Source organism: Melozone crissalis, unplaced genomic scaffold, assembly GCF_028551555.1.
Source record: "Melozone crissalis strain CALT ecotype California unplaced genomic scaffold, PUWL_Pcris_2 ptg000045l_1, whole genome shotgun sequence".
NCBI classification, from domain to species: domain Eukaryota; kingdom Metazoa; phylum Chordata; class Aves; order Passeriformes; family Passerellidae; genus Melozone; species Melozone crissalis.
This window is the reverse complement of record NW_026535823.1, coordinates 9,655,608-9,675,631: the sequence shown is the minus strand read 5'-3', so window position 1 is coordinate 9,675,631 and position 20,024 is coordinate 9,655,608. Positions and strand designations below refer to the sequence as shown.

The 20,024-nt window shown below is 41.2% G+C and overlaps 1 protein-coding gene across 1 annotated transcript in view; it reads left to right on the top strand.

Moving 5' to 3' along the window:
- RGL1 (ral guanine nucleotide dissociation stimulator like 1) overlaps positions 1–20,024 on the top strand; it is a 52,918-nt gene that overhangs the window by 10,856 nt on the left and 22,038 nt on the right. The window contains exons 3-4 of the mRNA XM_054286106.1: positions 9,243–9,451; positions 14,736–14,813. Of these exons, the coding sequence (XP_054142081.1) occupies positions 9,243–9,451; positions 14,736–14,813 (287 nt within the window). The remainder of the gene's footprint in view (positions 1–9,242; positions 9,452–14,735; positions 14,814–20,024) is intronic.

Sequence of the window (20,024 nt, the reverse complement as noted above, 5' to 3'; positions counted from 1 at the left end):
AGGTTCATAACATTTCAGAGATGTGTTGGTGTTGGGATGCAAACAAGTCAGTGCACTCATCTGGATTAGCTGTTGTCTTCAGTGCAAAATAAATTAATTAACTAAATGCTCCTGTGGTACATCTGAAACCTGGCTTTAATATTCCATGCAAATGCAGCAAGAAAATTATTATGATGATATTGCTCTGCTTTTATTTGCTTGGTTTGTAGTATTCTCTGGCTGTACTTGTGATGCATTTTGTGTTTCTTAGAGTAGAAACCCTTTAGGGCAGGGCTGATGTCTTTGGTTTGGAGATGGCAGCCCATTGTGCTGCTGTTGGAAATGCCCCATGAGTAACAGCAACGTGTTTCACTTGGAAGGCAGATCTTAGGCCTTTGCATTCCTTCCATGGAGTGCTTCGGATTGATTCTGGCTGTGCTCCAGGCTCCTGGCTCTCTGGAGCAGAGAAAATGTGAATGAACTCTTGCACACTTACTTAAAGCATGAGGCTTGCATTCTTCCTGCAAAAACAGGCACTTTGTTCAGGAAAACATCAGGTGGTCAGGGAGAACAGGACAGGGAAGAGCAGAGGTGTGCTATTAACTCCTGGTGGGTAGTTAAACAACAACCTCCTCAAAAAAGAAGAAAAATCAAACCAATGCAAACCAATGTGGACAACTTCTGATTTATCTGGCTTTTTTTTTCTTTTTTTCTCCCCCTCTTACTTGCAAGCTATACTTACTTTGCATTCTGACTCAATACTTCCACATAATTATGTGTTTTGATTTATGTCCGTTGCCTAAGGATTTCAATCCAAGTGCAACACAGCATTCTTAAACCAAAACACAAATATCTGCAGAGGTTTCAGGGCCAGCTCACATTGCTTGTGCTGGGGCAGCAGAGGAGGGTTCACCACTGGTGCTGCAGTCAGGAGGATGCACTAATTTGTGTAGGCGTGTGGTGGTTCAGTTGTCATCTGTGAAATGCAGAATTTCTCATAAAGTACCTGTACAGCTGGGACAAGGATGTGGCCATGGCTTGCACACACGCATGTGACCAAACACAGTCACTCCCTGGCTCTGTAGGGGAATGTGTGTGCAGGAGAGCAACACCAGGAGATACCATGCCTCATCCCTTGTGATGTCTAAATAATATAGTAAAAATGCAGTTTGGCCTGGACTAATGGTTGAGTTAATATTTTTGGACTCTTTCAGCACGTAAATAAATATTCAAGCTGGTAACACTTAATATTAGGAAACATTAGCTTCCTATTACTGCTTTTTCTACTCAGACCCCACCCTGAAGAGGCCTCTTAGTTTCAAAACAAAGGGTAGTAAAAAGCACAGCCATGGAAATGAAGTTTGTAATGTAGTTTAGGTATGTTTCCATGGTATGGTCATAAAAGTGGTTACTGACTGCTAACCCATTTCTTCTTAAAAGCTTAGAAAAAATTGGCATTAGGGATTGCTCACATTAATAATAATAATAATTAATTATTATGAAACATGTAACAGCATTTCTTGGGTATTTGTTGTTCCACAAAAATACCTTGTTCAGTTTATTTAAAAATATGAATCAGTCTTCTGCTAAGTATTTTCTCCTCTGTCAGAAGCCATGTCATCTCCCCTCATCTACAGGTTTAATTTCCAGCTGTCCATACTATTAGTAATTTATCACTCTTTCCTTGTTGTTTACACTGGATAAAGTGGCAGTTTACTCTGATTTCCTGACTCGGTATAAATTTAATTTCTGTGTACTGCTTCAGCAAGCTTTACAGCGTGAAAGGAAAGCCAACAATACAATTAGGATGAATAAAAGCATTTTGGGTTATGTAATATGCATTTGTGCTGCTATTATGCAACAGAATTATTACTTGTGGCATCCTTAAATCCATTTTGAATTTCGCACTGTTGCCTGCTGCCTCATACAGGACCTTCTTTGTTTCTACTGACTGAGCAGAAAGTGATGATGAGCTCCACAATTAATTTAAATTACATTTCTGGAAGGAGAAAAAAATAGTGTGACTTGTCACAGGACAAGTATTCTGTTGGTAGTCAAAAATCATGATACCATATGAAATCTGTCTGACTCTGTTAGTGGTAATATCAATCATCCCCTCTTTTTGCCACGCTTGATATTTATTAAAAAAATGACAGCACATTTCAACATTTTTTCATGAAAGAAACATGGCAAAGGGCTTTGCTGACCACTGTTTCACAAAAAGCAGTTAAATAATAGCTTTTCTCTGGCGTTTCTTAGGGTAGGCATGGAGTTGTCATTTTTACATCAAGGCAGCTTAGAAATATTGTATATAAATACAGAATTTGCTGTGCTGTGAGATTGAACCTGTCAGTATTTGTCAGATGGCAGGTGCACTGTACCTGTCCCTGTAATCTGTGATCAGAATCACAAGAAGCTGTTTCAGACTCAAGTGAAAACTTGGAGCTGTCTGCTGCCTTTTGTACTCCTTTTCTTTGCTCAGCGCCTCTTCTCCCTTATGGTTCCCAGTAAAGGTTCCTGGGTGCTTTGGCACCTCCAGATTTCCAGGGCAGACTGGAAGCTGTGAGATGTGGGGAAGGAGGAAGAGGAGTTAAGATAAAGGCTGTGAACAGAAGCAGTAATTACTGTTTCTGGGGCAAAGGGGAGCTGCCCCAGCTGCCTTTACCTCCTTAAGGACCTTCTGTAATCCATACCTGGAAAAGCTGTTAGTGCTTTTCACAGCTAATTACTGCTTGCTTTACCCAAGTCCCAGGAGACTTTATAGAGCTCTTCTCTCAGGGAGACACTGTGTAACACTTCCTTTGGCTCCAGAACTCAAAATATTTTAGGAAAGGAGCTGATTGTACTGCCAAAATGGGCACTGATTTCCTTGCCTTCATCCTGGTGCTCTGCTCACTTAGCTCTGTATTATTTTGAATATTTATTTACTGCTTGGTTTGGAGATTGGACATTTTGGTGTTTCTGGGCACTGAAGAGAGGAGGATACTGAGTTTTACAAATAATTTTCTTCCAATACAGAGGGGCTTTGGAAGATGCTTAGGACAGGACACATTTATTTACTGGATTACAAGTGTGTTTGTAGTAAATGTCATTTGATGACAGATATACCTCCAACAATGTAAGATACACATGACTAAGAGTCTTACCTGACTTACTGGTTTCTTTTTCTTGCTTTTCAGTTTCAAATTAGGAACTTGCTAAGCTTCAGTGTCCAATCAAAACCACCACAGGGAATATTTCATAATGCAAGTTATGAAAATAATACATCCCTGGCATGCCTAAGAGGGAACAGGGTTGTGGTGACCTGCAGATCTGTGAAACACGACAAACGAAAAAGAAGCATCAATAACCTGATGATTCAGGTTCAGTTAACTCAATGATGACACCCAGTCAGATGAGAGAAGAGGGTGAGAGGTCTTGTATTGGTTTTGGTAAAAGGTCTTTCTAGCAAGAGAGGTGAGAGGCAGGAAGAGAGGGAGCTTTTTGTAGGTAGGAAGTGATGAGAAGGTAAATGCATAAATTGTACAAGGTAGAGATGGAGACCTGGAGCTGTTCAGGTGATTTTTTCTTTATTTAAAAGCCTTGTATGCTGCACAGTGAACTTCCTGGGTGAATTGATTCTCAGTGAATAATATGGCTACTTTCCTTGCTGTACAGATGCTTCTGAGTGGGTAAATTCAGAATTTCTATGTTCCCAGGGCTGGATAAGCTCCAACCCTTGTAAGACCTGCACAAAGTCATTTTAACCTGGACCTCTTTGAAGATTCAATTTAGTAATGCACTTGCTAAAACTCCTTTAGATGTATACAGGAGGAGGTGATTTGTGAATTAGGCTTCTTTACTTTTGCTTTGATTTATGTAGAGCTGGTCCCACAAAATTCACCAATATCCAAAGGAGTCAAAATTTGCATTGCTTCAGAAGGTGTGAGAATGCAAAGCTCAGCGCCACGGAATTTATTTCTTGTTTCTTATTTTGCCCAGAGTGTCTTTAAGTAGCTGCAAGGTGTCAGAATGAAAAGGTTCAAACTGAGCAGGAGCATTTGTGTAAGAGGCTTTTTCCCTTTCTCTTTTCCCCTCTAAATCTGCCCCACAGCTTTTGTGACTGTTTGCCAGCGCTTCAGACAGATACCAGGCAGGCTGTGAGCTCGGAGGAGAAAACAAGAATGCCTTTTGTGTCATGATCATGGAATTAATTGGTCCTGCAAACTCTGGGTCGCTGCCAAGAACGGGTATTTATGTGGCAAGAAAGGAAAGGAAAAGGGTGGAGCATTGGAAATCCAGGAATCCCCCTCCTTTTTGGAGTTTAGGAAAGAGTTCATAAACTTATTTTGGCTTCTGAGTTTGGTGCAGTCAGTATGCAGTATTCTGGTTTTGCGTGGGTGTTTTGGTGTTTCTTTTTTATTTTGTTTGGTTTGTGTTTGTTTGTTTGGTGTTTGTTTGGTCTGGTTTTGTTGTTGTTTGTTTGTTTTTTTAACAGTATCCAAAACGAGGAAATGAGAGTTATTGAAGTGGAGAGAGTTCTGTGGAGAGCTCTGGCGTAATTTTATTTCATTTTGTTTCCAAGTGCACTGTAGGATAAAAGCATCTGCCCTTGTCTGCAGGACATCCGCTGCTGGCCACCCAAGCCCTGCACTGCCAGCAGTGCTTTCCTAGGCTGGAAATTCTGCTCCAAATTCGCAGTTCTGCCCCTGCAGACTGTTTTCTTTGTTGGCAGCTGGGCACAGAGGTTTTCTAGGCTGGAAATTCTGCTCCAAATCTGCACTTTTGCCCCATGTAGTCTGTTTTTCCTGATAGTAGCTCAGCACAGAGCTTTCCTAGGCTGGAAATTCTGTTCCAAATTTGCACTTTTGCCTCTGCAGCCTGTTTTCTGTGCTGGCAGCTGGGCACAGAGCTTTCCCAGGCTGGAAATTCTGCTCCAGATTTGCAATTTGCCCCATTTAGACTGTTTTCTGTGCTGGCAGCTGGGCACAGAGGTTTTCTAGGCTGGAAATTCTGCTCCAAATTTGCAGTTTTGCCCCTGGAGACTGTTTTCTGTGCTGATAGCTGGGCACAGAGCTTTCCTAGGCTGGAAATTCTGCTCCAAATCTGCAATTTTCCCCCATTGAGAGTGTTTTCTGTGCTTGGAGATGGCCAGTGTTGGATCTGCCAGGCCCTGAGAGCTGAGGGTGGGAGGCGGCCGGGATGGGAACGGCCTGGCCCAAAAGCACTTGGAATACTTGTGACTGTGTTTGATAAGATTAGCCCAGGCACTGCTATGTGGCATTGTTTGGGCAAAATCGGCACTTCTCAGAGGGTTTTTTTGTTTGGCAGTCATGCGGTGGAGTTGGGTGCAGATGAATGTCAGCTGCTGTGGGTCGGTCGGTCTGTCCTGCAGCCGCAGCGCGATCCCGCTTCCTTCACTCGGTTAAAAACTCCATCGAGGTCTTTGTTGGAAGGAAACGCTTTGTCACTAAAATTGTTAATGTCTTTGCAGTTGTTCTTTACCAAAATACTTGACTAAGACAGCTGAACAACTTCTGTTTCATCTGTCTTGCTGTTTTCTTCAGTGATGTGTGTCTGTGTGTTAAATAAAGGGTATTTTTGGGTTTACGTCTCTTAGACTGACATTATGGATGCTTATATATATCATATATATATATATATATGATGCTCTATATATGGAGTTTTTCAAGTTCAGTCAGTCCCCGATTTGATTTTTCCATGATTTGATTTTTTCCCCCCTTTTTTTTATTTCCCCCAAGAATGAGTGTAGCTATTAAAGACATGCATTGGAGAACCTGTGTGTAAGGAAGCAATGTGAAAAAAAAATAAGGTTAAAATCACAAAGAGCATCTAATTTCTACTTTGAGGAGGTTAAAACAGACTCACATTTAGACAGTGACTTGATTAGAGTGCTTTGAGTTAGTGCACAAGTTACTGCACTTCAGGTGCTTTTATTCCAGCATAGAGTGTCTGTCCAGTAAGTTAATAAAAACAGAGTGGAAAACTCTCCATCTGGAAAAGCTGTAAGTTTCAAGGAAAGTGAAAAGCATTTAAGAATCTGTCAAAATTGGTAAAAATGCACTTGAAGTGATAGTTAGATGCTCCTGGAAGAAAAACTGCAGAATTTCTGATGAAACAAATCTGTAGTGAAGTGGTAATGTTACAAATGACTGAGCCTGAAGAATATTTGCTACCTCTTTTTCTTATTGTTCATCCCAGTTGTTTTAGTATTTTTTCCAGTCTGCATACTGAAAAACAATTAGGTGGACCTCTTGCCACGATTCTCACTTCCAGGATCTCAACAGATAATATTTGCATTGGAAAAAACCTGTGCAGAGCAGTGGGTTTTTTTGGTGAAAGCAATTCTTTCCAGTGATATTTCTAAGACAATGACTGCAGTTCTTGTATATCTGTTTGGGCAGCAGCCTGGTTCTGTACTGATCAGAGTTTTAACTTTCCTTTTTTTCTTGAGTCTCTAATCCCTCTTGCTAGGCTGTAGTATTTGTTTAGTCACTGGTGGTGTTTATATTTAGTTTATATTCCCACTGGAGCTTAACAGGTAATGTTTGGAGGAAGCTTTTCAGCCTGGATGTGTTTTGGTGTGCACAGAGCTCTCCTGTTTCAGCAAGAACTGTGCATGTAGGTAATGTTTAGTGCTGTAAAGCTGTAAGATGATCACCTTAAAGACAGTGGGCCCCTCTGAAGGTACAGCATTGCCAAGGGTTAGTAAAGTTGTTGGAATTACACTCCATCAGTACACACACAACCTCAGAAACGGAGGATTTGCAAGTCTATATCTCCATTTTATCTTTCTACATTTGTTTTTGAAAGATGCTGTCTATCTTGTAGGAAGCTACTTGCTCATCACTTATTCTTGCAGATTATCAAGGTTACAATCTGTTGCCTGAAAAATCAAAATGAGATTTTAAAAGACATAAATCAGATTATAAAATGCCACATATGTTCATTTTAGAGGACCAAGAAAATGTTACTGAAGCCCTGAAGTATTGAGGTTTGTGTTAGACCACTGGACACAGTGCTGAAGGAGACAAAGAGGTGCTGGGGAGCTTTTCTTGTTCTTTGGGTGCACAAAACAGTGCAAAACTGGTGTCATTTGTTGCTACCACTAACTGTGGTCACCATGCACCCCTGTCAAAAATTGCAGAGAGCTTTAGGAGCATTTTTTCATGGCACTGAGTAGAGTGTTCCTCTGAGCAGAGAGCTCTAAGGCAAACATGAAAACTCCTTTGCCTTTGGGTAGCCTGCTTGTGTCAGTGGAGAGATGCCCTCTTGATTAAATCCAGACTGAGCAGTTTCCTGTTAGCATGAAACTCAGCCCACAAGGCCTTGTTCTCAAAGCCTGTTATTGAGCTTGTCTGCCAAGTCCCTTTTCCTTTTAAACTTACAGGCAGAATTGCTAAAATAATACAAATAGAAGCAATCCCAGAACTCTCACAATGATTTCTAACACTCTGATGTTTTGCTGACAAAGTTTTAGATTTTTCAGAAACTGGGTTGGTTTTGTTTAGCTTTGGTGGGATTTTTTTGGGGGTTTTGTTTCTTTTTCACATTCTCCCAACATGATGTCTTGAGGAAGTTGTAGTGTTGCAATTAGTGGAAAATTTTGTGTGTGTATCAGTCTTGGAAGCAGATTCTGCCCTTGTTTTGAATATACTAACATGGGAGAATGAGAGGGTTTTATGTGCCCTGAGTAAATATGCCCATAAACCATTACACTGTGAGTGGGGCAGTCTGCTGGATCAAAAATTAAGAGTTAAATACAGTGGTGCAGACTTTCTTCCCTGTCTGAAAGTGGTTGTATCGTGTAATTAGTTATCTTCAAAAGTGTATCACAATTGTAAGATGAAGAGTTAGCAAGAAAATTGCAAATTTTTTTTATGCAACCAAGTTTTGCTTGGAAATTTGAATGTAAGAGAGCTACATAGTGATGACAACATATCCTGTTAATAATTTTTCTGTAATGACAGTATCAAATGTAATTCCACATACACCTTTAGTTCATTTTTATAATTCATATATTTCCAGATGCACCTTTAAGTCAGACACCTTACAAGTTATACACTTTTTAAAGATCTGTGGAACAAAATGTAGCAAAATATTTCTCTGTCTAGTCTGTTTTTATTTTTTATTTTTGTTTTTTAATACAGACAGTAATGTTGTATTTTAATGTTGCATCAAGGGTTTGGTGGATCTCATGAAGCTGGGAAATGAGATAGCAGAGCTTTGTAAATAATATTAGTGACAGAACTTTAGAATGATGTTAAAGACATCCATATTGTTTAGAACTGGAAAGGATGTCTATTAGAAGCAATTCCAAAGCAGTGGAGGGTAGTGATGTAAATAGGAAGTGGGTGGGGTATCTCTTTAAATTATCTTATTAATAGATTATTTTTTCCTTTTGTTTTGTTAGTATCTCGAGCCAGGGTTGGTAGTGACTGTCATTAAGATGCTGTATTTGTGCCCACACTATCAAGGTGTTTGAGTAAATACTGGACATTTTTTATTTATAGTCCCATTTTTTATCCCACATACTTTACAAAATAGAGTCACGAAAATACTTTTCTGAACTGCCCTCTAAATAATGACATAATTTAAGGAATTGTTCTTTCAGATTCAAAACAGACTGTAAGCATTTAGAACAAATGCTGTTTAAAAAACAAACCCACACACAATCCCAAACCCTAGATTTATGGACAAATACTGTGCCAAGTGGAATCTCTAAGAAAATTGGAATGTTAGAATGTCTTGTTTGCAAGATGAGTTTGCCACCCTCCCTGAAAAAAGTATCTTGAAATGTTTTTGCACCAAATATGTTCTGATCTTGGGTCCTGTGTGACATCCCAAAAATACTATTTTCAGCAAGGGAATCACAAGTGCCAGCACTTAAGTTATGGTCAGTTTTCATGTTCATTCAAAAGTTAAATGAAACACCTGAATTATCACTTTTATTATTCCCTTCAGTAATGTTACTCTTTGTGGGGTAATGGATTGTCTTTTAGATAATAATATATGGTGGAATCATGACTTGATAGTGATTACGCCGTAAAATGGTTTTTTGAGCATGTCAGAGAAATGTTTTAAAATAAAGTTACTTAAAAACTCCCATTATTTGATACAGCATTTGGTGCTTGGAGAACACCAAAAATTGACGAAATCATTTAGTAAGTGGTGATGGCGAATTCCTGTGCAAAGATAGGATTTAATCTGTGTCAGGGATCTGCCTCCTGCCTAATTTTTGTGCTTTTTGTTTCCTTTTGTAGGGTGAAGGAGACCAGTTACCCCCAGAGCACACTGTCAGGCAGTATGAAACATCCAAGATCAGGGCTATAAAGGCTGGAACTTTGGAGAAACTGGTGGAGAACCTTCTCACAGCTTTTGGAGATGCAGATTTTTCCTACATCAGCATCTTCCTTGCAACATACAGGGCCTTTGCTTCTCCCAGGGCAGTGCTGGAGCTTCTTCTGGACAGGTAAGAGACACTGCTGTGGAAATTTCCAGTGGAAATGGAAATTCCCCGTCCTTTACACCACAGGGGAAGGCTGTCAGGAACTTCTTCCCTTGCTTTTAGTGGGCATGGATTTAATAACCTGTTGTCAAGAACACTGCAAAATCCAGAATTTCCGCGTAAAGATCCAGTCTATAAATGCATTGCTGCTCCCATCCCAACACTCATCAAAGCATAGGTGGGGAAAGTGTGCCATGTCTGGCTGCTGAAGAACCCAGCTGGACCAACACAGCAAAATTAATTCAAGTTTCCTCCAAAAACTCAACAGAATGCATGGGCTGCAAAGTCATACCTAGAATAGATTCCAAAATTTTGCTGCATACCAGTATTTTCAGACCTAGCTCTTCTGTTTGGGGGCTGCTGATTCAGAGCAGGGATTGTAGAAACAGAAGAAAGAATTTGCTCTCCTGTTCTATTACATCACATGAATATGCAGCCATAAATTTCTGCAGACAGCCCAAGAACTGCTAAATGTTACAAGAATAACTTTTATGGTCAGACTGTTAAATCATGGCAGCTGGGTCTGCATAAATGCTTGGGACACACAGCATTAGTTTCTCACCCAAAATTCTAACTGAGACATGGCTGAGTCAGGTGTGCTCTTATTTTAGGAGTTCATATTTGTTGCACTTTCAAAATCTGTGATTCACAGAAATGGTTGCTCTGGCATGAAGTAATTAGAACAGAGAAGGGGCATAAGAACTCCTAGGGTTTAATTTTGTGCTAGGGTTTAATATTGTACTATCTCCCACTAGGTAGATAAAGAACAAGGCGTTGATAAATTATCTGTCCTGTTCTTTTCTATCTGGAAATGACAGTCCTGGCTGCTTTGTCTGAAAGTTGTGTGGCTCAGTTTGTAAGGATAATAATAATAATCTGACCATCAGGTAAGCAGTCAGCTGAGAAAGGAGCAGCCATCCTGGAGAGCATACTTGGTTACAGTGACATTGACTGTTGTGTGCTTTATCCCTCAGTCCATCCCAGTTCTGGTTCAGAATGTGAGAAATTATAAAAATTGGAAGTGGATAGGTACAAGAATATAAAAACATTGAGGCTCTAAGGAAGCTGGCCCTGACTTCCTCCTCTCACACTGATTTAAAGAAAATGTCTGGAGAGGGCAGGAGAACTGTCTCCATAGAACAGAACTCTCTTTTCTGAGCCCATTTTTGATCTTGCTGGCTTGTGTACCTCTCTGAGCAAGTTACAATTTCCCCTTGAGAGGAATGGGCTGCCTGATCTTATCAGCATCACCCCCAGCCTTTTTTAAACGTGAGAGGATCCACAGGAAATCCTAGGAGGTTACGCTTCCTTCCCTTCTCTCAAATCACAGGAGTGTAGTGCTTAAGAATCCATGGATGTTTCTCTTGGCTTTTTGTGTATCATGGATAGTCTGGAATTTTATGGCTTGGGAGAAAATATAGATTAAATTTAAGCTATAAAAGTTAGAACGATATACATCTAGCTGAGGAATATGGACTTGTGAAGAAAAGCAGATGTTATAAGAAAAAAAATTGAAAAAAAGAGATGGATAGTAATTGATGTTAACCAGCTTGGTTTTCATCTCTAGATTGAGAATAAGTAGCCCAGAGCCTGCATTTTTGCAACTTTGTTTTTAGTAATACTTGGTAATAATCAGAGACTAAAATGGGTGTCAGTACATAATTTGTGTTTTGTTTTGTGTACCAGTAAAGTAATAATGAAAGAGGCAATCTCTTAAAAAAACCACAAAGGCAGCACAGTTTTGGCATTTGATGTCAGGTTTAGTTTCATCTGAAGAGCTTGAGCCCTGTCTCTTATTCCTGGGGATAGAGCAGGGCTATGGAGTAAGGGAATGATTGGAGGTGCTGAGTTCTCTGAGTTTGGTCCAAGGGAGAACAGTGATGTGACCAGATCAAAAAAGGCTCTTCCAGCTTTTTACAGGTGAGCAGCTCCTTGGGAGAGAGGAGGAGGGAGCAGCATCCACATCATTTGCAGGATGTTTTATTTTGTAGGGACATACCCACTGAAAATCCTCCTCCACAGTGTATTTGTGGAAGCTGGATCCCCCTCAAGCCCAGTGCATTCAGTTTCTGCAGAATTGTCTGATGGATGTGTTAGACTTACACAAACCCAGCTTACACAGAAAGTCCTGGGACTCTTGGGAGAACATCCTGGGAAATGTGCATGTCCTGTACCCTAAGAGTGTGGGGAAACCTGCTGGTCATTTGGTGTTGTCTGCAGAGTATCCTGTCCAAGCAGGGCAGTGCTGACTGAATCTGGGGCAGGAAGCTTTTCTGGTGTCCAAAAGCAGGTGAGCTGCTCTTCCCTGAGTCAGGAAAGCAAATCAAAAAGCTGATGCTGTTCTTAAGAGCTACTTTAGTTTTAGAAACAGTTTCAGAAATGTGATTGTTGCATTTTTAAATTTCCTTTCCTCCAAGACTTCACATTACCCTTTTGCTTTTGATTAAATTTGAGACAGAAGCCCTATTAATTTTTTTAGCCAGATTCAGCCTATAAAGGTTTTCTTTTAAGATAGATTAGAAGTCACTAGACAAAATCTTGAGCATAGATTGGTTTGTTGAGAACTGAGTGGGATGATTTGTGTTTCCAAAGCTATTTAGGAGTAATTGAACATCCACATCCCTTTAGCGTTCATGGGAGTTTGGCATCCAAGTGCAGCAGACAGCTTTGAAAATCTGCCAAGCTTTTAACACTGTACATTCTGATAGTTTCTAGTTCTTTGGTACAAGGGGGCAGGGAGAGTTAAAAAGATCCTGGTGGCATTTTGATGTGAAAGCTCTCCATGGAAGTTCCTGGAGGGAAAGAGAGCAGCTCCTCCTGGCCCTGGATGTGGGACAGAGTGTGGAATACCCAGGGGTGTATTCCAAAGTGTGATGGAAGCCAGAGGTGGTGAGCTATCCAAATGAGGTTAGGAGGAGGCCAAATTCCTCTCTTCCATAATGTATTTTGCCCTGATAACCGTGTTCCTCAGAAGTGGAGCTGTGCTGTGCTTGGCACAGGCACAGAGAAAGCAGCACCCAGTCCCTGTCTGGAGCAGTTCACAGAGAGGGAATTGAGACTGTTTGGTGGGAGAGCTGGAGCTGGGCAATGACAGTGAGGAACAAGTTAGATTTATGTTTCCCATTCATTCCTTTTGCAGGAGGAGGGTCTGCTGCAGGGTGAGTGGAAAGGACAGGAGGCAGAGGGGGAGTATTGGAGGAATGGCTCCTGCAGTAGCAGAGCCACAGTAAAGCTGCTGTTTTGGGACAGCAGCTTTGTGGTGTTTGACTCACTGCTGTTCCTGTAGCATCTGTTATTTCATCTCTTTCCTTTGTATCAGGTGGCTGGTCTACTCAGCTAGAGAAGTGATTTCACTTCCATGACTCCATGTGTGCAGGAGTCAAACCACCTTATTTTTCCTGAGGATCTGGCCTTCCACATTGCTTGTTTCAATGCTTACAAGCTTATTTAAGGTTTTGTTTGGGGCCGTTGCAGTCACCAACTTTCCTGATTATTTCTGAGTTGTACACAGTATTTTCCTCCCTCCCTCTGAACAGAGACGCAGGGATGTGTTTTCCAGTCTGTTTTCCAGTATTTAAGCATTCAGTGTTACCCATTGCATTCTGGTCTCATTTGCTTAGTCAGTCCCTTTGAGTGCCGTTTGTAACTTCCCAAATGCCAGGCAAGGCTGAAAAGTTCTGTGAGCTCCAGGATCCTTTTGTTTCTCGTGTCTCTTTTTGTATGCAAAGCATTCCTACAAGGCTGGGCAGTGAAAGGCTCTTTGTCCGGGGGCTGGTGAGAACAGAGTGCTGGAAGGCTGCAGAAAGGCTGTTCCTCACATCAGTGGTGTTGTTAACTCCTCCTAACCCGTATTTAATGACCTGTTGTTCGTGAAGAACCGAGAGATAGGCAGAGATTTACATCTGGCAGCATGAGGAAGCGTTGTATCCTTCTCCAGTTTTGCATAGAAAGCTGCCTGCTCTTTATTGGTATTTTAAGGATTTCTGCTGTAAAACTCAGCTTGTGTCTCTAGTGGGACTTAAACACAAGTGCCTGATGTTCTGCAAAGACATATTTAATATTTCGTGCCATAGTAGGACAATGATGTTGGGACTCATCTCAATAAGTTTTCCTCAAAAAATTAACTGCAAGTTTTGAAAACTGAATATAAAAATCTAATTTTTATTTCAAAAAAATTCCCTGGCAGGGGGAAAGTGCCTTTTGTCTACTGGCTAAGATGTGTTCTGGGCATTTTATAGAGTAGATGGCAGTGGAGAGTGAAATCCTCTCCCTTTAACAACAGGTCTGTGATCCTTATATAGGAAGTCTTAGACCAGTCCTTGAGGGGAGCATAAAACCACCACCATTTCCATCCATTGAAATGGTTTTGGATGAGTTTGTGACAGTTCTGACACGAACCTTCAGGACAGAAACAGCTCACTGTGTTCCCTCTGTCTGATGTTACCAGGTTGTTGTAGCACAAGCACTTAAGGATGCACTTGTTTTAACTCTTCAGATTAATTGAGATGTGTCAACTTAAATGGATAAAATCAGCGTGTCTTATTCTGGACAGTGAGTAATTGTTCCCCTTCATTAAACCTGCCTGCAGGGATTCCTCATGGCTAATTATGGAGCTGTATATCTGAAACAATGGGCACTCCCGCTGAAAAGAAGTGGATGATCCTGCCTGCAAGGCAGAGGGTTGTGCCTTGTAGGTGAGAGATTTCCCTTTGGCACTGTTGGAGTTGTGCCCATGGCTCCCTCTTTTCCAGTGTTGTTTTCACAGCATCGTGGGCTTTTCTCACTGATATCGGGAGTTGGGCACAAAGGGAGCACTTGCCACCTAGGAAGCCTTGAGATAACACCTGGAGCTGTTAGGGATGGCAGGTGCTAGAGGCACAGGAGCTGTGTTGGAGACGGTGGTTGTGTCACAGTCTCTCTGCACACTGGAATATTGCCCTGGGAAAGGATGGAATGAAAGCTTTGCAGCTGTGAGCAAAGATACTGTTTTTGTTGGTTCCTCCTGTGCAGGCTGCTTCATATAAATTAAAAAATTAGGTTGGATGATACTGGCTGTTTCTTCAGGATTTTTTCCCTCCTAAATGAAATAATCTTCAAGGTCCTTAATTCTGCCCACCTGTTAAGATTCCTTGTAGTTTGAGCTGGAATCACTTTGTAGTTGTTTATGGTAATTCTATATCAATTATGCTATTTGGGATTTTGCTTTTATTCACTAGAGTTTCTTCTAAACATCCATGTCCTTTTTCAGGTTTGGAAACCTGGAGACCTCAAGCCAAGGAGAAGTGGCAAACCTGAATTCTTTGGAATCTGAGATGGTACTCAGGGCGTAAGTATGGATTTGCAGTGTGGTTTGGTGTTGGAGGAGGATGCAAGCTGCAGAGCTGTTGTTTCTGTTGAAAATCCACGGCACTGTTTGCATGCTTAAACAAGCTTGTGGAAAGGCCAAGTGCCAATTGTCTTGTAACATATCCAATAATACAATCTAGGCATCTTTTGCAGGGAAATTGTTTTGGAACTAAACATGACATGAACACATCTAGGCCAACATTTTGCTGATTAAACAAACAAGGAGTGTTTGTTTCCTCTGCCTTATCTGTGGCAGTAAGTGGTTACTGCTTATGAGTGATTTTTTTGTCATCACAGCAATACCTGCAGAGCAAAGCTGAGGGTGACTCAGGCAACGTGTGTGCATGGGTCTTTTCTGTTAGTGCCCTGTGATTTACAGTGCTGCTTTTAGAGTGAAATTTAAATTCTGAGGTCACCCTCATTTGCAAAAGAAATAGCAAAGCTGTTTTGAACTGCAGTTTAAATGAGAAAAAGGTGGTTTGGCTATCCTCCTGGGGTTTTATCTTTAGACATTGGGTGTAAAATGTGCCTTAGGTCATCAGCATTTGTACTTTGACATCTGTGGTTTGCATGCACTGTGGCATGCATGGTTATATTTGATTAGAGAATGAAGGTGCTTGATTCTTGTCAGCATTACTGGTTTTCTGTTCCTCTTGCCCGATGGGACTTGATATAGGAGCTCAGCCCTCAGTCTCTCCTGAGTGGTAAAATGTTCTGCTCCCATTTTGCCATGAGAACTCCTCAAAGAACAGCTGGTAGTTAAAACTTGGTTAGAGGCACCAGGGAGGCAGCATTATGTCATGGGTAGAAGCAAAAACAGTCAGTCAGTGGTTCCCACACTTCCACCCAGACTGAGCTCTAGGGTCTCTTCCAACTTGGGGCAAACCATTTGATATTCCCTGATCTCAGTCATAAAACATGAGCTAAAGCTGTACCTTTCCTGCAGAATAGCTGAAGGGTTTATACTGGGGGTGAGGAATTAATTTCACCAGTATAAGCCATGGTGGGATTAGTGCCCCAGCTGCCTTTTTGTGGACCCAGAGTACTTTGATGATGAGATGGAGAGAAAAGGGGTGAAAGTAATCTTGATGTTACCTCTGTCACTTGGGCTTTGGGCAAAATGCATCAGTTTTTAGTTACACCTGCAGGTGCAAGCAAATAGCATTTAGTAGGGGAGTGTTTGTTTTGGTTTGTTTCTTTCTTTGTTTGTTTTTAGTGGAAGTGTTTTCCTCCTGGCATACACACAATTTACCAGCCTTGTCAGTTGCTTCCTGCTGCGTCTGTGCTTTCTTCCCTCTTGGCACATAACACCTTTGCACAGCCAGGGAGGGACAAGTGGATAAAGCCTCTGGTCCTGTTCCTGTGGTAGCTCAACTTCTGATGGATTTCCTGACAGATTTTTCATCAATGTAGTTCAGAACAGCTAATTTTGATCCTTTGGCCTTCATAAGATACCTTTTACATGTGAATTTGATACCTTTACTCAAATCTGTGTCTATAAAAAGTTCAACAATGAAGTCAAAAAGTCAGGTATATGTACATGTTTAAACAGATCCCATATAAATAAGAATTCACTTTCCTTCCTTAAAAATTTCCACTGCTTTCAGTTGCTCTGGCTACTTGTCTCTTAGGTGTGATTAGTGGTATCTGGAAGGTGTTTGGCTTTGTAGTCCTGTTGTGGTACGTGTACTTCTGGTAGTTCAGGTTTTCTCTTGTCTGGGATAATTCCAATATAATTGCATTTGCCCTCTTTTCTCATAGAACAGAAACATGATATAATTGTGCTCTTGGTTTTATATGACTTGGAGAAAGAGGAGGAATCAGCAGTAGACCTTTGTTATTTCTTGCCATTAACTCTGTATTTCTCAGAGGAAAAATATCTCATGGGGAAGCCTGTGGTCTGTGGCCAGGACCTTCTGCATTCCCCAGACTCCTGTTGTGGCAGCTCAGAGGCTTTAAAAAGCCAGTTGGGCCATTAGAAGTGGGATGCAATTTAAAGCATTTCCACTGGTTTGACACAAAAAATGCTGCAGAAGTTAAGAACAACAAGAGGGAGAGTTTATGACTCCTTAAGTACCTCATGGAGCCTGAAAGAAGGAGGAACAGCAAAAACTGAGGCTGTGTGTGGAAGAAATATTGTTCTCTGTGGTGCACTGTAACCCCACAGGTTACTGCCTCCTACATTGAAATTCTCTTTTTGCACTTGTAGTGTAGAGCTGTGATGTATTTTGAGGAGAATGCCTGATGTATATGATGTATTTTTTTTTAAATGATGTGAATATTCCACGCAGTGTTTATGTACCTGCTTCAGTGTTCAGAACCTGCAGATTCTGAACTAGGGCTTGAGCACATTTGTGGCACAGCCTTGTTAGAGGGGCTTGTGGGAGCTTTAAGCCTGCCCTGCATTCCCAGATCCTACAGTGATTCCAGGCTGCTGCAGTTGATATGCAGTTGTTACTGACCTGAGATCACCTCAGCTGTGTTTAGAAACATTCCCTCCCAGGACCCCTTCTCCCAAGGGGATTTTCTCTTCACTTGAACATGTTTACTATCATTTCTTGGGCTGCTGGAGTGGTCAGAAAATTGTTTTTTTCAGCAGTTTCAGCAGACTAATACGTGGTTTAAACAAAGGTACCATACTGTTCAAAATACCTTGGATCTCAGAGTTGTGAGTAAACTCATCAAAACCATGAAAAATTTTGTAAGCTTTAAACAACCTGCCTTTTTCATTGCCTATCAGGACCCACCTTAGCTTTTCGTGTTCAGTAACTTGCTTTCCACACTTCTCACTACTTTCACTCACTCAGACAGTTCAATGATGACAAGTAACAGAAGAATAAAGTATAGAAAAGGTCATCTATTCCACCTAAACATCTGAGTTAGATGGACTTGAGTCTGTGTTTCCAGAAATGTGATGCTGTGTCTCTTAATTGTCTGATAAGAGAGTTGAGAGGAGTAGCTTGTTTGACCCTCTACCTCCTATAAGTTTTTTTTTTTTGTTCATGTTATCGTATCAACAAGATTGCCTTGTTCTGTGTCTCATGCTGCATGCTTTTGTGTCAAGGAGTGACAGACTTCCCTTCTCCTTGTAGGTTGTTGTTGTGTTTGGAGTCTTCTGTGTTCTCTGCATGGTTTTTAGCTTAGGACTTCTGTTCACATTCAAAAAAATGTGTAACACACCAAGGTGTGTGACAATTCGGAATAAAACCATATAACATTTTTGTTAAACACAAACAAATTATCAACATAATGAATTGCATTCAGATTTCAAGAGAGGTTAATAAAATTTCTATGATAATTCAGTTTTGTTCTTGCCTTTTAAATGTCCTAGGGAAGGACAGTGTTCATTTAGATTTCTGGGATTTTGGTTTCTGGGCAGTCAGTCCACTTCTGGCAGGTAGCTGCTCCCAGAGCACAGGCTCCATGAATTTAAAGAGGTGATGTGTTAAAAGAGCAGGCACTGCTTTCCCCAAAGGCTGACACTGGAACTGAGACAGGAACCTAAAGCCTTCCCAACCTAAGGTATTGCAGCTGCTTGTACCTGCTGGGATCCAGTGGCTCTGCAGGATCCTGGGAGGCCTCTGGGTGGTATGAGGGTCCCAAGCCAGGCCAGGGCACTGGGATCCCTTGCTGTGACAAGCCTGTGACACCTGGGGAGCTGAGGCAGTACATCAAGGAGAGGTGCTGGGCTGGCTGACACCAGTTTTAAAGATTTGTGTTGGTGCAGTTCCCAGAAGGGATTAATTCCTGTCCAGACACACAAAAAGCTATCCAGGCTGGCAGTCCAGGCTTGCCTGGGATGTTTGCATTTGGGGAAGCGTAGTTTAATGTCAACTGAATCTAGTTCCTTGGAGACCTTAGTAAAAATACAGGAGTACAAACCTGGGAATACTGCAGGAAGGGTTTTTCAAGAGGCAGATATGTTGCTGTGTTGGTCTGTGGACTTGGGCCATGATTGTTTGTTTGCTTTCCAGAGGTCTAACATTAGTAATGCCATGGCTTTTTGAATCCTTGAGCAAAAAGTCCTTTCAAGCCTCCTCTTGAACTACAAGGCTGTGGTTTCCTTCTGTTACTGGCTTTGGTTTGCTGGTGGGGAGTCCATTGGTGGTGCTTTCCCTCAGATGGAAGACAGGCCACAGAAATGAATCAAAAGTCATAGAGATTTTTTGCTTGTCTTGAATGTCTCATAGATTTTTTGCTTGTCTTGAATGCAGCTCACAGTTGCACCCACTTTGTTATCAAAATGTGGAATTTATTTAGTAAAATTTGGAATTTGGCACAGCTGAAGACCGCAAAGCACCTTGAAGCTAAACTGAAACCTTGTTTCATTCCACAGCATTTGGGGGAGATAGTTCAAATAGAGAAAATTAGGGAATTATTCAGTGACCACACATCTTGCATGTTCACCTCTCCCCTTCTGCATCAAAATAGCAAATACCCAAAACCTTTAATGTAGTACCACAGCATTTGGAGTTTTTCACAGTGACAAGCAAACATTCTCCCATGGCTTTTTGTGCATTCAGATCTTCCTGACCAAACTTGATGTCTTTTGGTTCCTTCTGAACCAGACAGCCCCACTGGAAAACAATGTGCACAGCTACAGCACCGCAGAAGTAAAATGGTCTGAAACATTGTACTCCAGCACAATAGACACCAAAGGAATGTGAGACAAATGGAAAAAAATTGACTGGAAGCTTCTGATGCCTGGGAAGTCCATGGTGGGGAGCAGTTAAGATACATTTGGGAAAGCAACAATTATTCATTCCAGTAAAGCAAATTAAGCTCAAACAACATCAGAAACCAGTGTGGTTACATGAAAAGCAGAGTCAAACACAGGGCAGTGGGAGAGTTATGAAAACAACCAGAACCAAGCAGAAAAGAATAATTAGAAAGAAAAATAATGATTGGTATCTCAATTAAAATAAAGAATTGCAAGCAGAGCTGTTCTCTTAGCAGCTTCACGTGTGTCCCAGCAAAAGTCTCCCATATGTTACTGAAAAAGGTTTTTCCAAATCAGACAAAGATGATAATTTGCTGGAGGTCATCAGGATGGTATTTATAAACAAACTGGGTGTGAGAAGCCACCCTTGGGGCAGCCTTTTCTTGTGGTTTGCTTACATTTTACCCCTGATTTAACAAGCAAAACTGAGAAAATATGGGTGACTTAATTTAGCCTGTGTGATTCTGTGAA